This window comes from Castor canadensis, chromosome 11 (genome assembly GCF_047511655.1).
Source record: "Castor canadensis chromosome 11, mCasCan1.hap1v2, whole genome shotgun sequence".
Taxonomy (NCBI): Eukaryota; Metazoa; Chordata; class Mammalia; order Rodentia; family Castoridae; genus Castor; species Castor canadensis.
This window is the reverse complement of record NC_133396.1, coordinates 22,210,532-22,234,528: the sequence shown is the minus strand read 5'-3', so window position 1 is coordinate 22,234,528 and position 23,997 is coordinate 22,210,532. Positions and strand designations below refer to the sequence as shown.

Here is a 23,997-nt window from a genome sequence, read left to right as displayed (position 1 = left end):
GGGATAGAGCACAAAGACCCTTTTATACTCTGCTAAGAGTTCTGTAAGTAGTGCTAAGCCATTGAAGAGTTTTAAGAATAGCAGTGACATAGTGTTAAAATATAACATCCCTCTGACAGCTGTGTCAGTGGAATATTTAGGATAGTGGAGTTAGTGACACAAGACTAGAGAGGGGAACTTTTATAACAGATCAGGCAGGAGATAACAAAAGGCAGAAGAGTTAACACTTGAGTACATTGTGTAATTTGGATGCATCCTCTCATTGGTTGTAGACCAGGTGTCAGCAAACTATGGCCCAAATCTAATCAACCACCAATTTTTATGAATTAAGTTTTAAAACACAACCATGCCTATGTATGCTATAATGGCAGAGCTGAGTATTTGTAACAGAAACTACATAGCCTGCAAAACCTAAAACATTTACTATCTGGTCCTTTATAAAAAAAGGCTTACTGATTCCTTAATCTAGCCTTTAAATCCATGATCTTTTGCTTCTGTGAATTTCCCACAGTGCCACAAATAGATCTAAAAACTGTATATATTAAAAATATATACTTTTAATATATATTCCCTACATAGTACAAGTGATTGTTTCTAAAGATTTAGAATAATATGGGAATGTAGTATCTTCTTATCCTTGAGAGAATGGATCCAGTCATTAATGCGTGGCTGTTTTCATTTTTCTACCTTGTCATAAGAAATGTCTTAGTAAGAAGTACTAGTGAGGCTGGCAGAGTAGCTCACAAGTGGTAGAGGACCTGCCTAGCAGTCATGAAGCCCTGAGTTCAAACCCAGTAACTGCAAAAAAGAAAAAAAAAAGTGACTACAAGAAAAATTAGGTAAATGACATAAAAAATTGTTACTTTATCTCAGACCATTAGTGTATCTAGCTATAATCCACAATAACTATTTACTAGTTACCTGGTTTCCAAATGCATCAGCCACAAGTTATTCCTCTGATTAGTACTTTGTTGTTGTTGTTGTTTTTACCACAATAATCTGATCCAAAAATTTCACTCTAAGCCATTGTCTCACTAAGAAACATGATTTCTCCAATAAGATGTTGAGCTTATCCACATGTGAGCAATAGGAGTGGTAGGGAGCACAAGATTCATGACCAGATAGTGTGTTATACATTGGAGGTTCTGGCATATCATAGAATAATACCTATCTCACCATGCTTCTGTGGCAATGAAATGAAATACTGTACATGGAAGGGCCTTATAAAATATATAAATGCTAGTTATACCCATTTTTGTTACTGGCTGTGAATATATCATCCTTCTTAATATCTTGAGTTTCTGATTCTTTGTCTATTTCCAGTTACAGTTTTTCTCATTGTAAGAGTAAAATGTTTGTTACTAGTATCTAAAATATATTAGTCTTCAGATTTGCAAGTAAGAAGTTGTGGGAATAGTTGCCATTATTTCCTTTCCTTTTCTCGTGTGGTTGAATTCTCTTGTTTCAGGTGATACACACTGATTTGTGAGCCATACCTTTTGTCCCATATAAAACAGCCATTAGTTTTTCACAGTATCTATGGAATAGTTAATGTCAGGCAGTAGGTAGGCACTTTACGTTTTAAAAAAATCAAATTGTCAAAAGATCTCTGAACATTTTTTTTCCCAAGACTCCTCCTCAGCTGAACAAAAAATACAGTTTTAAATTTCCTTTGACTGCAGATGTTCATAGCTCTACTAGTAGTGATTAATGAATAAATACTTAATTTGAAACTTATGGCTTAAAGTTGGCTAGCATTAGGGCTGGAGGTGTAACTCGGTGATAGAGTTGTTATAACATTCAATAGTTTGTTATGATATTCTTTCTTCATAGTATAAAATGCTTTATAAGTTTTAATTTTTCTCCCTTTTCAAAAGTCTCAGGCCTAAACAAAGACTCAGTCAAGTAAACTAAACAAATCTTCCCCCATTAAACAGTTTTTTCAGATTTCTGAAACAACTGAAAGATCAGTCATAAACTACCTGGTACTCATGTCATTTGTACTTGAAAACCATGGTTTTGGTCAACTAAAATTCATGTGACATTTAGTTGGTTTTCTCTTGAAAGGGATTTCTGCTTCAGGTAAAGAAGATTCATAACTCAAATTTCTTCTCTAATCTGTTGAAAGGAATAAATTGACATATACATACACAATACTTTACAACTGAATCAGAGCTCTGAGTTGCGTTTGCAAAATTTCAATGAAATTATTTCTTACTTTCTGTAGACTTTTTGATTAAGATCATTCTACCTTTAATTTAAGAGGAATGATAAGAACTTTGAAAGGTCAGATTTAAAAGGTTATGAAATTTAAGGGGGACCACTTGATATTTGCTAGTGTTGAAATACAAGTTTATGAGTTTCAGCAGGTATAAGCTGAAAGATGCTGCCTCTTCTGCGTTGATTACTTGTATAAATAAAATGCAGAAAATATCTTACTACAAACAAATGAGCAAAAATTTACAATTGCTAATTTTTAAAAATTTTGATAAAATAGTAAATACTGGCTAAGAGAAACCCTTAGAAAATTTATTTTAATGAACAAAATAAATTACTACTGGAATATTGATTATTTGTAGTTAGATAAATTCTAAAATTCCTGGAGTGCCTGAAAACAACTCATTCTAAAGTAACTCTTCCCCCAACCATCTTAATTTTACAGTTGACACAAAACAATTACATATATTTATAAGCTTCAGGTGATAGAATGATCAGATTAGGGAAACTGGTATACTCATCACCTCAGATATTTAACATTATTCTTTCTTTTCTTTCCTCTCCTTCCCTCCCTCCCCCTCCCCTTTTCCCCTCCCCTTCCCTCCTCCCCTTTTCCCCTTCCCTTCTCCTCCACCACTTCTCTTCCTCTCTCCCCCCTTCCCTTCCTCTCTTCCCTCCCTCCCCTCTCCCCTCCCTCCCCCTTCCCCTTCCTCCCTCCCCCTTCCCTTCCTTTTGTTTTCCTCCCACCCTTCTTTCCTTCCTTCCTTTTCTTCTTTTAATGAGGCAGTGTCTCACTGTGCAGCCCAGTCTGGCCTTGAACTTGCATTCCTCCTGCCTCAGCCTCCCAAGTGCCAGGATTACATGTGTGCTTCACCATGCCTGACTGGAAAACACTAGTCTGTTTTCTATTTCTATGAAATCAACTTTTCTAGCTTCCACACATAAGTGAGATCATGCAGCATTTGTATACCTATGCCTAACATTCCACTTTGAATTCATTGGCTGGATTTTTTTTTTAATAATAAAGACAAGTTTCACACTACCTTCCATCCAAAATCTATCATAATTTTTGCCAAATGTTTTATGGGCAAAATTTTTTCTTTCACATTGCTCTGTATGTTTCTGTCATTTGAATTCAGCTTTACTGTAAGAGCAAATGAATACAGAATATCATAGTAAAAACTTAAAGACTAGCTGGCATAGTGGTACATGCTTGTAGTCACAGCACTCAGGAGGCAGAGACAGGAAGGTTGCCAGTTCAAGGCCAGCCTGGGCTACACAAGTAGATCCTGCTTAAAAAGAGCATCATGAGGGCTTGAGATACAGGTCAGTGATAGAATCTGTGTGAGGCTGTGGGTTCAGTCTCCAGCACCCCCCCTCCCCAAGAAAAATGTATGGGCATGTAGACAGGGATCATTTAAAATAAGGCTGGTAGCTTCACTGAGACTGCAATACAATTCTGTCAAAGCACTTCACTTTCGCCTAAAAATTTGCGCCTTATATAATCCTTTTAGATGACAAGTTAAGTCTTTATATAAGGGTTCCTAGGAGGGAAATCCTGTATCTGCTCTTAATAACTTACCAAAATCTCCAGATTTATATAAGTTTAAAATAAGATAATGTGGTAAGATGAAATAAGATAATATATATAAACATACTTTATAAACTATAAAGATTTACATATTATGAACTATCATAATACTTTCATGGAGATGCCTATTTCCTATAACATTGTTTCCTTTTTTAAAATGTAGGAGTACCAAATAAATGGCTAATATTTACCAAATGTCTATTATGAGTCAATGAAAACCCTATTAGTAATCTAAATTAAGTATTTGATCTAAATACCTAAGTAGAACATTTGTCTATTTAAATGATCCTTATTTCTTTCTCTCTTTTTGAAAGTATGGACACTGATAGTTTTGGAGGTTTTGTCTCCTCACAGGTTCATGGGAGATTAGTCCCCTGGGTGGCAATATTGAGAGATGCTGTGAAAGCTTTAAGAGGTAGTGCTTATTGAGAGGTTAGTAGGTTATTGGGGGTGCTACCCTCAGAAAGGATTGAGGTATTTCTCCTGGGACCCTGGTTGGTTTTTAAGAGAGGGTTTTTATAAAAGCCTGAGCAGGCCCTACCCAGTCTCTCTTTCTGGCTTTCTGTTTCAAGATGGGAGTTCTTCATCCTGCATACATTCTTGCCATCTGCCATGTGGCCTTTGCCAGAGCAAGGACTTTCAGCATCTCAAATTGTGAGCTAAATAAACCTCTTTTTTATGAAGTTAGCCCGTCTGAGGCATAGTAGACTATCCCCGAAGTCATACATGACTGCATTCTAATTGGAAAAAGACTCATGGGAGAAACGAGACACATTGTCTCTTCATATCCTTTCTCTTTCCCTCTCCAGAGGTAGCCAGCATTTGCAATGTGCCATTGTAGTTGCATTCTTCGTATTCATATGCGTATGTGCTTTAAAAAGTGAACATTGATGGAATTGTCCTACAACTCAGCCTTTCATTTGCCAGTGCGTCAGTGCGTGTAAGTGCCCTGCATTATTCTAGAATATTAACACATAATTTAAAAACACAAGACCTGTGGGCTGGGCACAGTCACATACTGCTATAGTCCAAGCTACTTGGCTAAGACAGGAGATTGTTAGAGCCAGCTTGGGTAAGACAGTGAGACTCTGTCTCAGAAAAGAAAAAGGAAAATGTAAGATCCTTAGTATTATCTTTAGTTCCTAGGATACTCAATAAACATAAATGAATTAATTATTTAACATACAGATTATTTCTGATTGTGGCTCTTAAAAAATACTGTTGAGGATATGCTCCCCTACGTCTCCCTTTGTAATAGGGGAGTCATTTTCTATGGTGGGTTTTGTATTTTGGAATACCTGGTTTAATTGTCTTCTAGTATCTGGTGTTGCCAGTAAGAGGTACCCAGTCTTATTCCAGTTCTTTACAGGCAACCTGTTTTTGTTTCTCAGAAAGGCTCTAGACTTTCTTGCCATCTTTGACGGTAGTAGGGTTTAAACTCAGTGCCTTGTGCTTACTATGCAGGCACTCTTATCACTTGAGCCACTCCACCAGCTCGCTTGTCATCTTTTTTGTTTGTTTTGTTTTTACGTTTACTCACATGTGTACACATTGTTTGGGCCACCTCCCCTGCCCCTTGTCATCTTTGATGCTGAGAAGGTTTACCCAGTGTCTCTAGACAGATAGGAATTCCTTCTCACTTATCCTGATTACCACGTCTTTGAACCCTTTAAACTGCAAAGACATACCTTTCTTCATCTGTGAAGAAAATTTCTTTTTTTCATTATTTCTTCTCCACTAGTCTTTCTATTCTCTCTGCTGCTGGGACTGTTAGTGTTAAAACTGCTGGATAAGTTTTCTCACTTCTGTTTCTTGGGATTTGAGTCAGAAAAGAAAATAAATGATATGTGTTCTGTTTGCCATCTTGATCTACTTTCTTGACATAGTTCTTTTTATCCCTCAAGGCTGACTTTTAAAAAAATTTTAATGCTTTCTTTTTGTCTTAGCAATCTATTCCTAAAGAACATGACTCATATTTTATAATATTGATGGAGGCTTATTTGCCTAACATACTTTCATTTTATAGTCAGCTTTTTTTTAAGATGCTTTTTTTTTTAAGTCATGATGCCAATTTAAAAATTAGACTCTCTTGCTTTGTGCTATTGGTAGTGAGCCCAGGCACATTATCTTAATCGCTCATCAGGCAGGCAGCTCCAAGTACTGATAAAGGCCTTGATGCTTCTCCAGATGTCTAAGTGTTCACTCCAGGTGCAGGATGCAGAATATTTGGAACTGGCACATAAGTTCTAAAGTATGAGTACATGTCAAAGTTTTAGGTCCTTGGTCTCCCAGAGCAATGGTTCTTAAACCTACTTTAGTATCAGAATCATCTGTGGCACTTCATAAAACTACAAATGCCTAGATCCTCCACTTGACCTGTTAACTCAGAAGCCTGAAGGGGCAAGGCTGGGCATATATATGTGTTGAAAGGCTCTAAAGGTTATTCTGATGTGCAGCAAACCATTTTTCTTATTCCCTGTATTTTCTTTTGTTACGTATTTTTCACTGTCCTTACCGTCTATGTGTACTTTCTCTTATTTATACCTTTCTTTTTTTTGAGACATTGTCTTGTACGTTGCCCAGGCTAGCCCCAAACTTCTAGGGTCAAGCAGTCCTCCTGTGCCAGCCTCCCAAATGGCTGGACTATAAGTATACATACCATACTTGCCTATGCCACATTAAAAAAAAATGTCTATGCAGTGTTCTTTGATACAGATGTATTATAATTTACTTAACTGGTCCCCTCTCAGTGTACACTTAATATTCTTATGGTTTTTTTGTTATTACAAATTACTATAGTAAATATTCTGTATATATAACTTTATACACATTTTAAATATATTATGGAGTAAATTCCTACATTTGGAATTGTTCAAAGGGTGTGTGTGTGTGTATATATATATATATATTTGTGAATTTGAGAGATGTGGGTTTTTTTCTAATTTTTTATTATATTAAAATACACAGAATAAAATCCACATCATCTTAACTTTTTTTTCTCTTTTTATAATGGGACCAGGGTTTGAATTCAGGGCTTTCTGCTTGCAAAGCAGGTGCTCTGCTGCTTGACAGACCTCCAGTTCATTTTGCTCTGGTTATTTTTTTGGAGATGGGCTCTTGCATGAACTATTTGCCTGGGCTGTCCTCGAACTGTGATCTTCCCAATCTCAGTCTCCCAAGCAGCTAGGATTACAGACATGAGCCACCAGCACCCAGCTCATCTTAACCATTTTTAAGTGTACAGTTCAGTGGTATTAAATATATTCAGAATGTTGTGCAACCATCGTTACCAGCCATCTCCAGAACTCTTCATCTTGTAAAACTGAAACTCTGTATTCATTAAAAAACAATTCTCCCTTGTTATCTCCTCCCAGTCCCTGTCAACCAGCATTCCACTGTCTGTCTCTAGGATTTCAATCACCCTAAATAAGTACCTAATATAAATGGAATCATATGGCATTTATTTTTTTTGTGATTGGGTTATTTCATCTGGCATAATGTCTTCAAAGTCATCCATGTTGCAGCATGTAACAGTTTTCTTTTTAAAGCTGACTAATATGCCATTGTATGTGTGCACCAAGTTTTGCTTTCCTATTCATCCATCAGTGGACACTGGGGTTGCTTCTATGTCTTAACCTGTTATGAATAATGCTTTTGTGAACATGGCTGCAGTGTTCAGTACTTTTGGGTATATAACCAGAAGTAGAATTGCTAGATCACATGCTACTTTTATTTTTCTGTTGTTGTTTTGTTTTGTTTGTTTTGGGGAACCACCATACTGTTTTTCTACAGAGACCATACTATTTTACCTGTCCTTTATTAGGCACAAGGGTTCCAAGTTCTCTATATCCTCGCTAACATATATTTTCTGTTTTGTTTGATCGTTTTGGTGGTAGCCGTCCTAATGGGTATGAGGTGAAATTTCATTATAGGTGTTTTGTTTTGTTTTGTTTTGTTTTGTTTTTGAAACAGAGTATCACTTTATAGCCCAGGTTGGACTTGAACTTATGATCCCTTTGCTTCAGCCTCCTGAGTACTGGGCTATTAGGCTTACCACCATGCCTGGCTCATTGTAGTTTTGATTTGCATTTCCCTAATGACTGGTTACATTGAGCATCTTTTTTGTGTGTTTTGGAACATTTGTATGTCTTCTTTGGAGAAATGTATAGTTAAGTCTTTGGTTTTTCCTTGTTGAGTTTTAGGAATTCTCTACATATTCCAGCTGCTAATTCCTTTTAATACATATGACTTACAAATGTTTAAGTTTTTATTATGTGAAAGTATTCTTTTTAATCCTCACTATATTCAGCTGAAAATATTCCTAAATTTTGAAAGTCTTTACATTTTGTTTTCATTTCTTCTTAGGCCAGTACTAAAGTGGAAGTAGACATGGAGAAAGCTGAGAGCCTGCAGGTGACAAGAGGAGACTTCCTTGCTTCTTTGGAGAATGATATCAAACCAGTGAGTATGCATATTGAGTGAGGTATAAGCCAAAATAATCCCAGTTATTGTTATTTAGGAGAAAAGTAAGTGCCATTTTACATTGTAAAATATAAAACTGTGTATGGGTATATCATACATAGTTTTATAACATGAGAAAAATCTCAGTACTAAAAGTGTCCAGTATAGTGTACTGTACAATAACCATGATTACTGTGTGGTTAATTGATACTTACCTAAATATTTCTCATGATAGGGAGCTTGCCGTCTTATAAGGCAGTCCATTCAATTTTGAGACTCTCTAATTATTAGTTCTTAACTTTATATTAGCTAGAAATAGTTTTCTTATTTTTTAAAATATAATCTCAAACTATCGAAACCTAAATTCATTCCATCCTCCTTATGTCAGTTATCATGCTCTTAAAATTAACTCTCATGTCCTTCCCTTGCACTACCACCTTTACCCAACTTCCTCCAAGACATCCCTTTTTCTTGTGTCTAGCTCCTCTGGCTACTGTAGTTTCTAAACTCTTACCCATCTTAGATACCTTTTTTAAAAAGTGTTAGTTTTCACTAACACTTTAGTTTTATGAGCTGTGGCTTATACCTATAATCCCAGCTACTTGGGAGGTAGAGATAAGAGGATCTTGATTTGAGGCCAGCGTTAGGGGAGTAGGCAAGACCCTATCTCAGAACAATTGGGCATAGTAGCACGTCTGTAATCCCAGCTACTCAGGAGGTGTATGTAGGAGAATCAAGCTAGTTCCAAACAAAAAGTCTGACAGCTTATATGAAAAATAACTAAAGCGAAGAGAACTGAGAGCATGGCTTAAGTGGTAGAGTCCTTGCTTAGCAAGTGCAGGTCCCTGAGTTCACCCCAGTACCACAAAAAAAATTAAAAGTTAGGAATTATAAAATGAGGGATTTTTTGTTTTTGCGTGATATGAGATAGTGCTCAGTATTCTTACTGTGTAGGAATTATCACTCATCTTTTATACATTTCAGTATTTCATTTTATTTTTTCAAAAGATTTCTTTTTTCAAAAAGATTTATTTACTGAACCAGCCTACTAGTGCAGAGCATAGAAACAAAGAGAAAAGTCAGATTTCCAATAAAAATGTACAAATGTCCAGACAGTGGTGACGTTTTCAGCTTGTTACAGTAAGATGACCGTGCCCTCTGTTGCGCAGTTCCTTATCAACCCAGCCTGGTTCTTCTCCAGAGTCTCCTCTTCTGGGAGTTGTACCTGATTTTATTACGATTTTGATTTTGTTTGTTAGCCAGAAATTGCTTAATCCAGTAAGTCTTGTGGGAAGATATGGTGAGGAACAGAGTTCAGCACACACAGCACAATGACAGAGGAAAGGAGAAGCTAAATATTTTAGTTTTAATGCTAGTGCTCAAAATGCTTTAAACTGTCCTTTTCCTCAATAGGCATTTGGCACAAACCAAGAGGATTATGCAAGTTACATTATGAATGGAATCATCAAATGGGGTGACCCAGTTACCAGAGTTCTGGATGATGGGGAGCTGTTGGTCCAGCAGACTAAAAACAGTGACCGGACACCACTGGTTAGCGTCCTTCTGGAAGGTAAGAAAAATGATGAGATGACCTTAAAAGTTTTAGCACATTCCAGAGAAGTGAATGATTTTTAGCTCTAAACCTTGTTGATGATCCAAAAATAGTAACCCAGTTCATATACCAATATTGTGTAAAAATTAAAATTTTCTGGGAGAGGAATGTTACTGATGAATGATAGCAACTAGTTTTTTTGTGGGAATGCATCTAAATTTCTCTGGTACTTAATAGACTGAATGATACCACATAGCTTGACTCAATTAAATAAGTATTTACTGAGTACTTACTAAGTTTAGACATTGAACTAGTTGCTGGGGATACAAAGACAGTCAAGCAGTCAGTCTAGTCATAAAAAAAGCTTGTGAAGAGATTTCTCCCTGTAGGGTATATATGTAAAGGTGTGTGTGTGAGTGCAAGTCTTTTTACTCAGGGTAGTCAGAGAAAACTGGCAGTGTTGTTTAATCTAGGCCTTGAAGGATGAGTTAGGATTTTATTAGATAGGCAGAGGGGAAGAACATTCCTTCCACAAATAACTAACTTGAAGTTATGATTAGTATGCGTCAGAGAAGTTCATGGGGCAGGTGACAGGGGAGGCCCTTGAAGGTCGGCGTGAAGGCTCCCTGAGAGAAGCATGTGAGCCAAGACGTGGAAAATCCCTGAGAGCTGCAAACTGACTGGCTAGACAGGAGCTGAACAAGTGAACAGGAGCCAGTTCTGGAGAAGCCTCAATGTCTAATAAGACATTGGACTGGAGGCATGCCTGAGGCCCTGGGTTCCATTCCCAGAACCAGGAAAAGAAAGAAAAAAAAAAAAAGACTGTATCTTAGGGGTAAAGGGAAGCCATTTGTAGGGTTTTAAGCAGTGAAGTCACATGATCAGATTTATATTGTCAGAATATCATCATGATTACTTTTAAGGGAGAGTAGATTGGAGGGACAAAAATATGAAGGAGGGACTAATGGCTAAAAGTAGTTGCCTTGTCCTGATGAGATCTATTAAGGTTTGAAATAATGTAGTGGAGATGACGATAAGTAGATTAATCTGAGATTAACCTGAGAAATATTTAGAAAGTAGAATAAAAAGACTTGATAAAAATTATTAACTGTCAATCACAATTAGGCTAACATTCTTTGAGCCCTTCCTGTCTGCCACTCATCTGTTACCTCACGTCAGTCCTATGGGAATAGATGCTGTTGCTATCCCTGTCTTGTACATGGGGAAGCTAAATTTAGAAATACTGGTTAGATTACATATGTGCAAAGGTGCCAAACATGAGGTTTCTGGTAAATGGCCCTGTTTACCAGGGAACTCTAGCAGACAAGCTCATTTCTGGAAGGAAGGTCATGAGTTGAGTTTTGAATAGTAAGATTCTGGGTTACTGTAGGATCATTAAGTTAGAAATGTTGAATGGCCTATTGGATATATGGGTCTGTCACTCAGAAAAGCAGTCTGGCTGGCAATAGATTCATGACTTGTCAGTATGGAGACTGCCCGTTGGGGGTGGATAAGGTCATTTATGGAAAGGGTGTGGGTTGAGATGAAAAGAGGGCCTAGCACTTACCTCTGAAGCACGTTAACAATTTAGGACTAAACAGAACAAGGGGGAGTGGATAAAGGAGACTGAACAAGTGTAACCAGAAGAGTAAGAGTGGGGGGAAAGAATATGCTGTCACAGAAGCCAAGAAAGGTATTCGAGGAAAGGAGAGAGTAATAAATAATAAAATTGTGTCAAATGCTTCTAAGAAAAGAACCTGTTGTGGTAGTGACATGAGGTCTTAATGACCTTGACCTTGATGGGCACCTGATCGAATAGAGGGGTAGAAGCAATAGGGTTTGGTGAGGATGGGTAGAAGCAGCCAGTGGAAATAATTATTTAAGGAAGTTCTGTTTTGAAAAGAGAAGAAAGGTATGAGTTATGAGGGGTATGAAGTTTAGAAAGTGTGTTTTTTGAACTGTCAGACCAGACTGCATTTAAATGCTGTTGGAAAAGAAGAGTCTGAATGGTTGAAAGAGAGGAATTGTCACTTATGTCAGGTTCCTGAGAGAATGACTACAAGGAAGAATTGGTTGGTTTATGATTGTAAGGGGAATACATCTTTCAGTGCAAGGAAGAAAAGGGAAGGGTTGTAAATTTGGTTGCTTTTATGAGAAGGACTGCATCTTTACAATTCTAGCTTTTTATAACACATTTGCTTTTAATAAGGCAGTTTTCCACTGACCTCTCATATCATTAAGAAGACTGTATTTTTTGTTAAACAAATGATTTGATAAAATTAATAACACAAGTACTAATATACATGTGAATGCATTCTTTTTTTTTAAGAAGCAAAATCCTTGTACTTTATACACTTAGCCAGAAGTCTGAAAGATTAAGGCCATGTGAGAAAGCTTACATTTCACCATACTTTTAAGAAATGCTAATCAGTTCATTAAGTTTAGTTGCTAATAAATAAAAGGAAACATGTCTGCTGTGAAATTGTATCAGGAAATGTTAATGAGCAACTAGTTGAGACCTCAGTACATTGTGGATAAAAGTTTAAACTTGTTTGATTCCCCTTTGCTTAGGTTGGCTTTTTTTTCCCCTGACTTGTCATTATGCAGGTCCTCCTCACAGTGGGAAGACTGCTCTGGCTGCAAAGATTGCAGAGGAATCCAACTTCCCTTTCATCAAGATCTGCTCTCCTGATAAAATGATTGGCTTCTCTGAGACAGCCAAATGTCAGGCCATGAAGAAGGTATCAAGATTTTTACTTTCATTTTAATTTCATGTCTCTTAGATGCTTGTGTACATGTGCACATACGTGTAGGGATACATCTGCCTTTGTACATGTGTATACAAGACCTGTAGCAGCTCTGTTCTTCTCAAGTTGGAACAAGTTATCAGCAGAATTTGGGGCAAAACAGTGACTACTTTAGATTTTTTAACTTTGTAATACTTTTTTTTTTTTTTGCAGTACTGTCGTTTGAACTCAGGGCCTATACCTTGAACCACTCCACCAACCCTTTTTTGTGATGGGTTTTTTCAAGATAGGGTCTCTCAAACTAATTGCACTGGCTGGCTTGAAACCAAGATCCTCCTGATCTTTGCCTCCTTAGTAGCTAGGATTACAGGCATGAACCACCAGCACTTGGCTGTAATGCATTTTTGTTGAGAGTCTCTTTACCTTCCAAATTAAGCTTTGTTTAGCACATATTAGGATCAGTTTTCATTTTTTAGACTTTATTTCCATGATTAAAAGAAGAGTCATAGTTAAGAGTGTTCAGGTAGAGTGGAGCAAATTCATTTAGGATTTAAGTTCTTTTATTAATGTACTGTTCAAGTTCAATCAAGTTGACGATACAGTTTGGGGAAAAAGTATACATCTTTGGACTAGTATTCCCAAGAATCCCTTCACAAGAATGATTACATATTAGATAAAAATCAGAATTCAGTGGTGACTTAGTGTAGTCCTCATCGTTCTTCCTTTCCCTGAGTGCCATTTGTCACCTTTTAAATATGACCACTGAACGAACCATCAGTGAACTTAGACCAGCATAGAATTAAGATCATCACATTCAAGTACGTGCCAAAAAAGGCATTTAAAATAGCAGGTGGCTGCTCTTTAAAGAAAAAATTATTGAAGACTCTAAATTGCTATTCTTCTCACATGATAGCCAGTGTTGCTGTTGATAGATACTCTAATTTTGCATACCCACAGACAGTGACAAAATTATTTTTTATATCCAGCTTAAGTATTCTTTTACTTAAAATCTTCTCTTTTTTTCATGCTTGATCTTCTATATATATAAATTGACTGTTAAGTCAAAGAGATGTGGGAGAATCAGCATCACAAAAGAAAATCTCCAGAACTGAAGTGTCACCTAACAGAGATGTTCAGGGTGTCCTTTGACCTTCCTTGCTCCTAGGCACTTACTATGAAAATGTGGGAGAAATACTTCAGCTTTTCTTTAGGAAAGAGACTGACCAGGAAAAATACATTTAAAAAGGGGCAGATGCCCCAAAAATGTAAGTTTGTGAAGTTAACCTCTTGTTTTTGCAGGTGGCAGCAAATCATTTGTGTTAGATGCTTACAATGGATGGAGGAAGCAGAACTTGAGCCAGGAACTCTAAAGTGTCAGGATTAATACTTTAAGCATTTTTGAAATTAAACTTAGAATATTGTACTTTATTTCTGAGGTGAAATGAGTAGTACCTATCTTTCTAAGAGTTATCTGGATAGAATAACCAGAACTAGTTACTCCGCTAGAGTAGGTGTGGGTTGTTTTTCTGCTTATCGCAGTGCTGGGCAAGTGCTCTTACCACAGCCTCCTTCCCCTTCCCCCCCCCCCCCCCCCCCCCGCCCTTTCTTTTTTCTGGTTTTTGTTTCCCTCTAAAGTAAACCCTTAAACCATTTCTGGTGGAAGTTTGAATAGCCTTTGGAATCTGTAGCCACTGAACTTCCTATTTAATTGAAAAGCTAATTCTCTTTGCATTTTCCTATTCCTAAGCTTGTTCAAAAGTAGTAGTCTTTCCCTGCCGTGCAACTAATATATGCTAATAAAAAATATTAATTAAAAAAAGCAGTAGACTTCTGTACAGATGGTAAATGACTCCAATGCTTTCTACCAGCTGCCAGCTTCTACCTCAGATGTTCTCTGAGATGTGGGTGGATGGTCCTTGTTTTTCTATAAAGTTCTTAAAAAGTACTTTAGGCTTCTACACATCAAAGCAGCTTTGCGAGTGTGAGATATTATCATTTTTATTATTTTAATCTCTTGCAAATTGACTTGAGGGAGAAGGTAATATATGCCGATTTTAGAGGCTTAAATGGTTAAATTAATGGCTTAATAACTTACGATTTAATCTTTAAATTGTTGAAGCCTTTCAAGGTAGAGTTTTAGATGAGTAGAAGGCTAAGGAATATAAAAACAAGCGTCTATACAAGCTTATTCAAAATCGTTTGAATTCATGATTCACTGTCTAGGATCATCCATGGACTCTTAAAAGTCATCAAAATTATTTCTACTTCAACAGTATAATAAGTTCACATTAGGCTTTTTAGTTTCCTTGGGTGTGGGATATTATGCTCTGTAGCTAAAATTCAGAATTGAGAAAAGAGTGAAGCATAGATGTCTTAGAAATATTTTAGAAATCGTACAAAATCTTTCCCTGCAGATAGTTTTCACATTGTTACCTAATGATAGGTTGACAAAAGCCTTAGGGCTCAAACCAGTCTAAAGATGCTAAGTCTTCCTGGTTGTTTTTAAAAATGAAATATAAATGCCATTCTTTACTTGTTCTAGTCTACTTCCCAATCCTGTTCTCATCCCATCACTTTCAGTGTGAGCATAGGAAGATGTCTTAACTTTTTTCAGAGCACCAATAATTTATATGTTTTATCATTCTCAAGAAAACAGGGCCAAGGGCATTGCTCAAATGGTAGAGCACCTGCCTAGCAAGCACTAGGTCCCTGAATTCAAAACTCCAGGACCACCAAAAAGAGAAAACATTTCTTCTAAATACTCCTCATTGCAGTTTTTTTCTAATTATAAAAATAACTTAGAAAACACAGAACATAGAAGAAAATAAAAATAAATCTGTCTTTGTACTTATCCTTCAGTTCTCTCTTATATACACACACATACACTATATGTAGGAGATAACGTTGGAAATACTGTTTTAAGCCTGCTTTTTTTTTTTTAAACTTATGGTATCATGAACTTTAAAAAATATCACAGACATATCTCACTATGATGTAGTGGCTGCATGATATCCATTTAAACAATCCCTTTTTGTTGGACTTTAGATTGTTTCCAAGTTGTTTTTTCACAATTTTAAATAATATTCTATAAAATTATCAAACTAGGAAAATCACTGTCCCACATTTTCTTACCAAATTTTTCTTAGATTAACATCATGTGACTGAGAATTTGGGCTTAGGATTCAAATAGATCTGAATATGAAGGCTGGCAGAGTGGCTCAAAAGATAAGAGTACCTGCCTAGTAAGTGTGAGTCCCTGAGTTCAAACCCCAGTGCCACCAAAAGAAAAAAAAACACAAAGGTTGAATTTGAATCCCAGCTCCACCACACTTAACTGGCTATATAACCTTAGATTAGTCACTTAACCTGTAAGCCTCCATTTTTCTTATCTGTAAAATGAAGGCAATATTCAGAGCTGTGTGTGGTAGTGCACACTTGTACTCCTAGCTCTCAGGAGGCTGAGGCAGGAGGATCACAAGTTCAAAACCAGCAAGACCCTATCTCAAGAAAATAAACAAAATGAAAGTAATATTCATAGCTGCCTCATAAGGTTATTATGAGAGTTAGATGATGTTTTGTGTAAAGTACCATGGAATTCCTGGGACATAATATGTGCTCAATAAAACCTAGTGGCTGTTTTTACTTACTATTATTGTTTGTGTATTTCTAGTTATTTCTTTAGTGATTGCTGAGGTAAAATATTAATATTTTCAAGATTTTATGCACATTGCTATTAGAACTTTTATGTAAAGCTGCTAATGATTTTATAAAGCCCCACTCATTCAGAAAGTTGTGCTGATTTATAGTTGCAGCTGTATTGTTTGAGAGTATGAATTTCTTGGGATTCTCACCCCAACTTGATGTTATTAAAATCTTTTTGCCAATTTATTAGGCAGAAGGTTGGTATTTAATTATTTCTTTAGCTACGTTTTAGTGACTAAGCGTTTAGTTTTAAAGATAGTTTTCAATGGGCTTGGGCTGGAGCTCAGTGGTATAGCACTTGGTTAGCATGCACAAAGCACTGGGTTCATTCCTCAGCACTGAAAAACAATTCCTTTTCTCAAAATCTTTTACAATGACAATAGTTTGTGAAACCCTACATTAATTTTTGTTAAAGAAGGGTGGTCTGATTATTTAATTCATAAGTATCTTTGTATATACCATTTTTACTTAAGATAAGAATTTTCAGAACAGGCTGTTGGGCTTGCTTTAATGAGTATGTGAGACTTCATTGTAATTACATTATTGCTTCTTTTTTCACAAATAGATGGTTCTAAAGTACATGAAAGTAGTTTATTCTCAATTAGTGTAAAACTAACCTTATTCTCCTTAATTTACTTAATAAATCCTTTGTTCATCGATAAACTCCTCAACACTGCCCAAATATGTATAAGGAGTTATTACCATTGAGTCATGGGGCAGAGGGTGCCATATGTTCCATTATGGTAGTTGAGGTACTCACAGATAAGATAGTCCTCTTTTTCCATTTTGTGTTTGCTTCCAGAACTTCATTCTATTTTTAAGTTTCAATTTCCTTTGTCCAATTTTGCATCTAAACTTTTAAAAAATCTATTTTACTGATTTTAATAGTGACATTAAATGAACAAAAGAACAAAACAATAGGATTTGATTTTAACTAATTACCTATTCTTGGTGCTTTCTAAGTACATGCTCAATACAGAGATGACAGAACAATCTGATAAAACTAAATGGTTTGAACAAAATTAAGTAAAAATACCAGTGATTTATAAATGTCGCCCATTAATAACAAAGGATTGAAAATTAATGGAAGAAATACTCCTTTCCTCTAGCTTTGCAAGAAAGAAATAATCTTTTGTGAATATCCTCCTATAAATCCCACTGCAAATTGTAGTCTGCACAGAACAGAATCATGGTGCCTAATCCTCCTCTTTTCATGGTTCAGTCTATACAAAGAACAGAGCTGGAAATTGGATCTTTTGACAGCAGTTACTAAGCAACAGAATTTGGATGTTTTTAGTTAACATTCTAATATATCATGTAGCTGATTTGTTGAAGTTTGGGCATGACTTAACTAAGAGAAGTGGATACTCCAGAAGTGACAACAAGTCCCAGTATGGCTGCAGGGTGGGAGTTTGTTTTCTTTTTAACACACTGTGTCTTTTGACACTTAACATTTGTTGGCATGTAAAGGAGGATGATGCAGACTTTCAGACCTTGTGACTTTTCATACTATTAAGCATACCACTCTGTGGCTCGTGTTAGTGAAAATGTTAGATTTTTTTTTTCTTGAAAAGCAGGGAGAACAAATAAGGGATTTCAAGGTCAATCCAAGAAGCTTTAGTGCTTTGCCAAAAGTATAGGTCTACTTCCTGAGGCTGTTTCATTAGAAGACAGCTAATGTTTGCTTGGTCTACTCCCAAGTTATTTTTAGAAACTAGAGATTATTACCGATAGTACCAATTTAAATTTGCTCATTTATGTTTTTATATGCTACCAAATATGATTAGAGTATGCTTTCAACTAATTGCTGACAGATTTACTGCATTAGGGATTTTCTAAGCCATTAGATTCCTACTGTCATCAGATTTCTGCTAACTAGGTTTAGGTACCTCATGCCAACTACTTCAGAATTGAGTTGAACACTTTCAGCCCCCAGGAGAACTAGATAGCTTGGCTTTACTTACCTAAGAGCACTCAAGAGGTTATAGGAAATGGAGGATAGAATCTACTTAGAACACACTTTGCTGTAGCCTGTGATTCTGAAAGGCTAGGATTAACATGGAGCTAATACTGTTGTGCTCCCATTCATGTTCATGGGGACTCCAGAGCTGCAGCTGCCACTTCCCCCCACCCCACCTCACAGGTGGCTCTGGCTTGTCTGAAGATGCCAGGACTGAGCTCTGTGTCTTAAGAGCTTGCAGTGCCCTGCAGCATATTCAGACCTGCCCCAGTCCCTGTGTCAGGAGCCTACTTCTACTTGTTATGCTCACATGGTACCTCCAGCACACTCTTGCCTAGAGCCTAGGCTCCCCACATTCCAGGTTGTCTCTTATGACCCTCAAGTCTGGGTGGTACTGACTGCCTTTAGAAGCAAGAGAGATGAGAGTTTAACCATGACAAGTGTAAGATATACACAGCTGGAAACAGACTGCAAGATTTGCCACTCTAGAGATTATCTTTGTCCTCTAGAGTAGGCCTCATCATTTCCATGCTAACTGATGCTGCTCTTCTCATTTTTTTTCATTTAGCTTTCTCTTTCAGACTTCCTATCTGACTCACTAATATGTATATGTATATGCAGATAATTTTACCTGCTCTAGAGAAAACTTTGTGATAAAACCAAGATGATCATACATTTTCAGATTAACTTTTCAAAAGAGTTTATAAGATACAGCCCCTAACTCCAGCTTCTGCCCACCTGGCTGCTTCAGGTTATGGTGTTTTTGATCTGGAGCAGTCACTGCAGGTATACTGTGTGCAATACTTATAGAAAGTTGTTCTATTCTAACTGGGGCAGTTTGCACTATTTCACTTTTTCTGTATCCTTCCTTCTAGCACCTCTCCTCCTTTTTGAATATATCTACCTAAAGTTATGGTAGAACTTTCCAGCTCAGTATGGAAAGATATTACTAGATTTTAATCTGGCAGCTAATCTCGTGTCCTTGCTAGTTAAATCTGAGTCTCTTCTTCGTAAGCATTCTGCTGGGGACTAGACCAGGAAGCAGAGTTTCTGAGACTAGACATACTTGTGGGTCCAGGAGAAGAGTAATGATCTCATTACACTAGTGAGCAGATAAGGAAGAGAATGCATGTGTAAGAAGTGAAAGGGGTGTGTGTATGTACATTTAAATTAGCAGAATAGCTACCTGGAGGAGTTTCAGTTGCCTCCTCAACTGAAGAGTTGACTAGTCAACCGAAACTAGTCAAGTTACAACTGGCATTACACAGTGTTTCCTGGTTAGTATGCTGTTAGCTGTGAATGCTCTTCTCTCTGATAGTAATTAATGCACTGAGAGATGTCTATTAAAAATAAATGAAAAGCACTACTTTACCTTATGTAAAGTGATTTGTAATGCTTTGTGAATCATGATATGTGAGATAAGTTGATGAGACTACACACCACAGAGCAATTTATCATCTGTTTAGACCCAGAAATGTCCTGAGCAAGGTCCCTCTAGCCTGTAAACTACTCATTGTTTTAAGAAAGGAGAAGGGGTGATTCAGGAAAAGTATAGAATCACAGCAAGCAGCCATGCCCCCATATCCCAGGCCCCTGTGGCTGTAATTCATGGTTTCACAGCCTGATGGGCAGAATTATATGCTTGCCTCAGAACTTGATATAGAACTCTGAAAAAATGTTTTGAAAAGCAAAGCATTATTTCAGCTATTCCCTGAAATCACCAGAGTTTATAAGATGCTACCTTTGTGAGACTGCTTCCGGACCTTTCCATTGTCTTGAATGGTTTATCAACCCAAAGCCAAAAGGAATCATTACATATCAGGAGACTGACCTACCCTACTCTTCTCAGCTTGTCTTCCCTTTTTTTGGGGGCAGCAGGGAGGGGGGCGGGAAAGGAGGTGGGTAGCTAAGGGGTTCTCTTCTTGTTCTAATGTGCTCGTGATCCATCCCCAAATCAACTTCACTATTCTTTATTTCACTTGCCAAACCAGGACGAGTCCTTAACTCCTCTTTCTCTCTCATCATCACACACATTCCTTTGCCAAGTCCTTCAGTTCTATCCCCTAAATATCTGTAGTATTTATCCTCTTCTCAGCACATCCACATCTAGACCATCATTTCTCGCGTAGAATTCCATAGTCTCAAACTTTTACTCCCCTCTAATGCTTTTTCATACATCATCCAGAAAAAAAGTTTCTAAAAACATACATCTGCACTCTCAGTCTATTGCTTAACTCTGTAGTGGTGCCAGGCATGGTAACACACATCTATAATCTCAGCACTTGGGAGGCTGAAGCAAGAGGATCATAGGTTCAGGGAGGATCATAGTCTGATCTATATGTAGAAAGACCTTGTCTCAAAAACAAAACAACCTGGGTGCAATGGCTCATGCCTGTAATCCTGCCACTTGGGAGGCAGACATGGGGAGGATTGCAGTTCAAGGCCAGCCCAAGCAAAAAGTTAAGTGATACCCCAACTCAACCAATAAAAGCTGGGTGTGGCGGTGTTGCATCTGTTACTATAACTAGGTAGGAATCATAAAAGGAGGATTGCAGTCTAGGCTGGCACAGGCATAAACGTTGATACCCTACTTGAAAAATACCTAAAGCAAGCTAAATGCATGACTCAAGTGGTAGAGTGCCTGCCTACCAAGTGCAAAGCCCTGAATTTAAACCCCCATACCTCAAAAAAGAAAGAAAGGAAGGGAGGGAGGGAGAGAAAGGGAGGAAGGAAGAAAGAAAAATACCTAAAGCAAAAAGGGCTAGAGGCATGGCTCAGTGGTAGAGTACCTGCCTAGCAAGCATGAGACCCCAAATTCAAACCACAGTACCACAAAAACAGAAAAATCTCTGTAGTAGCTTTTTATTGCCTTTGCAGTAAAATTTAAACTCAATTAGAATTGTTAAGACCGCCCCACTGTCCAGACTCATTTATCATCTTTTCTACTTCTCTTTCCCCCTCCACATGAGCATTGTCACCTCGCTCAGCCCTCCCAAACTTACCATGTCAGCATTGTTACCTCTTCACTTTAATCCTTACTGACTGAATATCAGTTCCTGCAGCATTCCTGAATTTTCTCATTTCTGTGTCACCTATTTAGTACAGTCTACTTAGGATACTTCTTTCCCCCTTTTCTACTAGTTAACTGTCATAATTTCTGCAGTTACTGCCCTGTGAGCAGTTTCTACGCCCTGACTTCAGACATCTTCAACTACTTACTTGATATTTCTACTTGAATTTTAAAAGCATACATTTAAATTTATTCTTCTACTTTTTTTTTTTTTTTTAAACAGTGTCTTGCTCTGCAGCCCAGGCTGCTGGCCTCAAACTCACAATCTTCGTGTCTCAGCACTCAAGAGCAATTACAGGCATACACTATCACACCTGTCTAAATTTATTCTTTTAGTAAATACTTGTTAGTTATTTTCTGGTAAGGTATTAAGTGATTTGATGATACAGAAATAATTAAAGCAGCACTTGCCTTCTGAGTACTTATAATCTAGTACATTATAGGGGCGAATACAATATATAAAATGCTGTATCAAAGGAGAAGATAGACAAGTTACTTAGAGCAAGATGGAAGTTGTGTCAATCATTGAGTAAGTTGAATAAACATCATTACTAGATTTTGTTCTGTGCTGGATACTGGAAATGTCATGATCAGAGTGAAGTTTTTATCCATGTCACACTCCAGCGGGAGATACTACAGCTACAGAGAAAAGGATAGGTAGGACTTTGACAAAGTGTGTGGCAATGATTGAGAGACAATGAGGATGGAGCAAAAGAAAGCATCTCCACTAGAGATATTGATGTGATTCAATATGTGAAGGCAGAAATTGTTGTCAGTATTTACGCCAGGAAGGATGTAACAAGGAACTGAATTAGGATGGTGCCGATGGGAATCTATTATGGTAACTTTTTTTTTAAACATTTTTATTAGTTTATAATAGTTGTATAGGGGGTTTTGTTGTGACATTCCCACATATTCATATAATGTACCTCAGTTTGGTTTATTTCCTCCATTCTGTTCCCTCTTCCACCTCCCCGTTTCTTAAAATGACTGACAGTTTTCAGTGTTCTGTACTCATACATGTGTACAGACTACATCAACACTATTCACCCTTTTTTACCCTCTTCATTTACCTTCCCCCTCCTACTAGTATTGGTAACATTTCTTAATTGTTACATATGCCTTAAAGATCACATATACACAGCTCATTTTTAAACTTAATATAATATGAAAAATATTAATATTATGAGTTTGATTTACTATAGTTTTAAACTTATTTCTAAATCTTCTATGGCTAAAAGATACCTACCAAGGAATAGTATGCAACCTCAACAAGCAAGATGCAGGTGGGTCTGGAGTGAGTGTTGCCATCTTGATGCAGTCAGATTACTTGTCAACCAGAGGGATGGGGCTAGGTGCAGAAATTATTCCTTACTCATGACATAAATGAAGTGTACTAAACCCTACTTACAGTCTCTGGAATAGATCCCCTGTCATTTACAAAAGGGCTGGCCTCAAGACCATGGATACTTGTATTCAACTTACACATAAACTAATTTTTCTATCTGTTTTGAAATTGCTGCATCTTTGCCAGCTTCTTTCACTGCTTATTTTAATCTGCATTCCTTTGGCTGTCTTAAGACAATGTACTCGTATCTTTTGTCTGGTTTTACATATACATCTAGCTGATCCTTCATACCCAACTTTAATTCTTTTGTAAACTCTTTTACCATTATGATCTGCTTTGAGTTGATGGGATTCTGGTCTCAGTGTTATTCTTGCCTAACAGGACCACAGTTCTTCCAGATAGTAAAATGACATCAAATTTCATCTAACATATCCCTTGTGACTTTATCTAGCACTTGAGTTACAACACTGAAGTCATGCTTCTGACATAGTTAAGAGACACCAATGTGATAAACATGATGAGGTTTGTCAATTGGTAAATGACCAGTAGTTCCTTTGAGTGCACAGGTGAAACACCTGCAGCCCTTAGTGCTGAAAACAGCCTTAGTCGGCTCTATACAGCCATGATCCAATTGTGTTGTCTTTTAACTGCTTTGAACCTCAATTTTCTTGTGAGAACCCTTTCAGTTCTAAAATCTTATAATCTATTAAATTCTAATTTGCTATAGTCTAAAGTATTGGTGTTTTACTGTACCTTGCTTAGGAATTGCTCAGCAATTAACTAAATTTAATCTTGGAAATGATCACAACTATGGAGGGCAGTGAGATAATTATATAGTTTTGCTTTCTTCCAGATCTTTGATGATGCATACAAATCCCAACTGAGTTGTGTGGTTGTGGATGACATTGAGAGATTACTTGGTGAGTCATAACTTTGGTCATTATACTCTTTGCCATACGACAACTGTGTCTCAAAAATTACAAGAATTAGGGTGGTGGCGATGGGATGTATCTCAGAGGTAGAGTGCTTGCCTAGCATGCTCGAGGCCCTGGGTTCAATTCCCAGCACCACAATTAGAACAAGTTACAAAAGAAAAAATAATGGCTGTTTAGAAACCATAGGACAATGGAAATACCTTTCTTTGTCTTACAAGGAATTATAATATCATCTCTTGAGAGCTTGTTTGGAGGTTCTAGCAGGGGAGCGCAGCTACTCGTATACCCTTGACCGAAGAACGGTCCTCCTCTATCGGGGATGGTCGTCCTCTTCGACCGAGCGCGCAGCTTCGGGAGGGACGCACATGGAGCGGTGAGGGAGGAAGGGGACACCCGCCTAGCCAGCCAGATCAG

The 23,997-nt window shown here is 37.3% G+C and overlaps 1 protein-coding gene across 2 annotated transcripts in view; it reads left to right on the top strand.

Annotated features, from left to right (window-relative positions):
• Nsf (N-ethylmaleimide sensitive factor, vesicle fusing ATPase) overlaps positions 1–23,997 on the top strand; it is a 139,516-nt gene that overhangs the window by 87,245 nt on the left and 28,274 nt on the right. For both annotated transcript variants that reach the window (XM_074045812.1, XM_074045811.1), the window contains exons 13-16: positions 8,174–8,269; positions 9,683–9,839; positions 12,429–12,562; positions 23,502–23,568. In XM_074045812.1, coding sequence (XP_073901913.1) covers positions 8,174–8,269; positions 9,683–9,839; positions 12,429–12,562; positions 23,502–23,568 — 454 coding nt within the window. The remainder of the gene's footprint in view (positions 1–8,173; positions 8,270–9,682; positions 9,840–12,428; positions 12,563–23,501; positions 23,569–23,997) is intronic.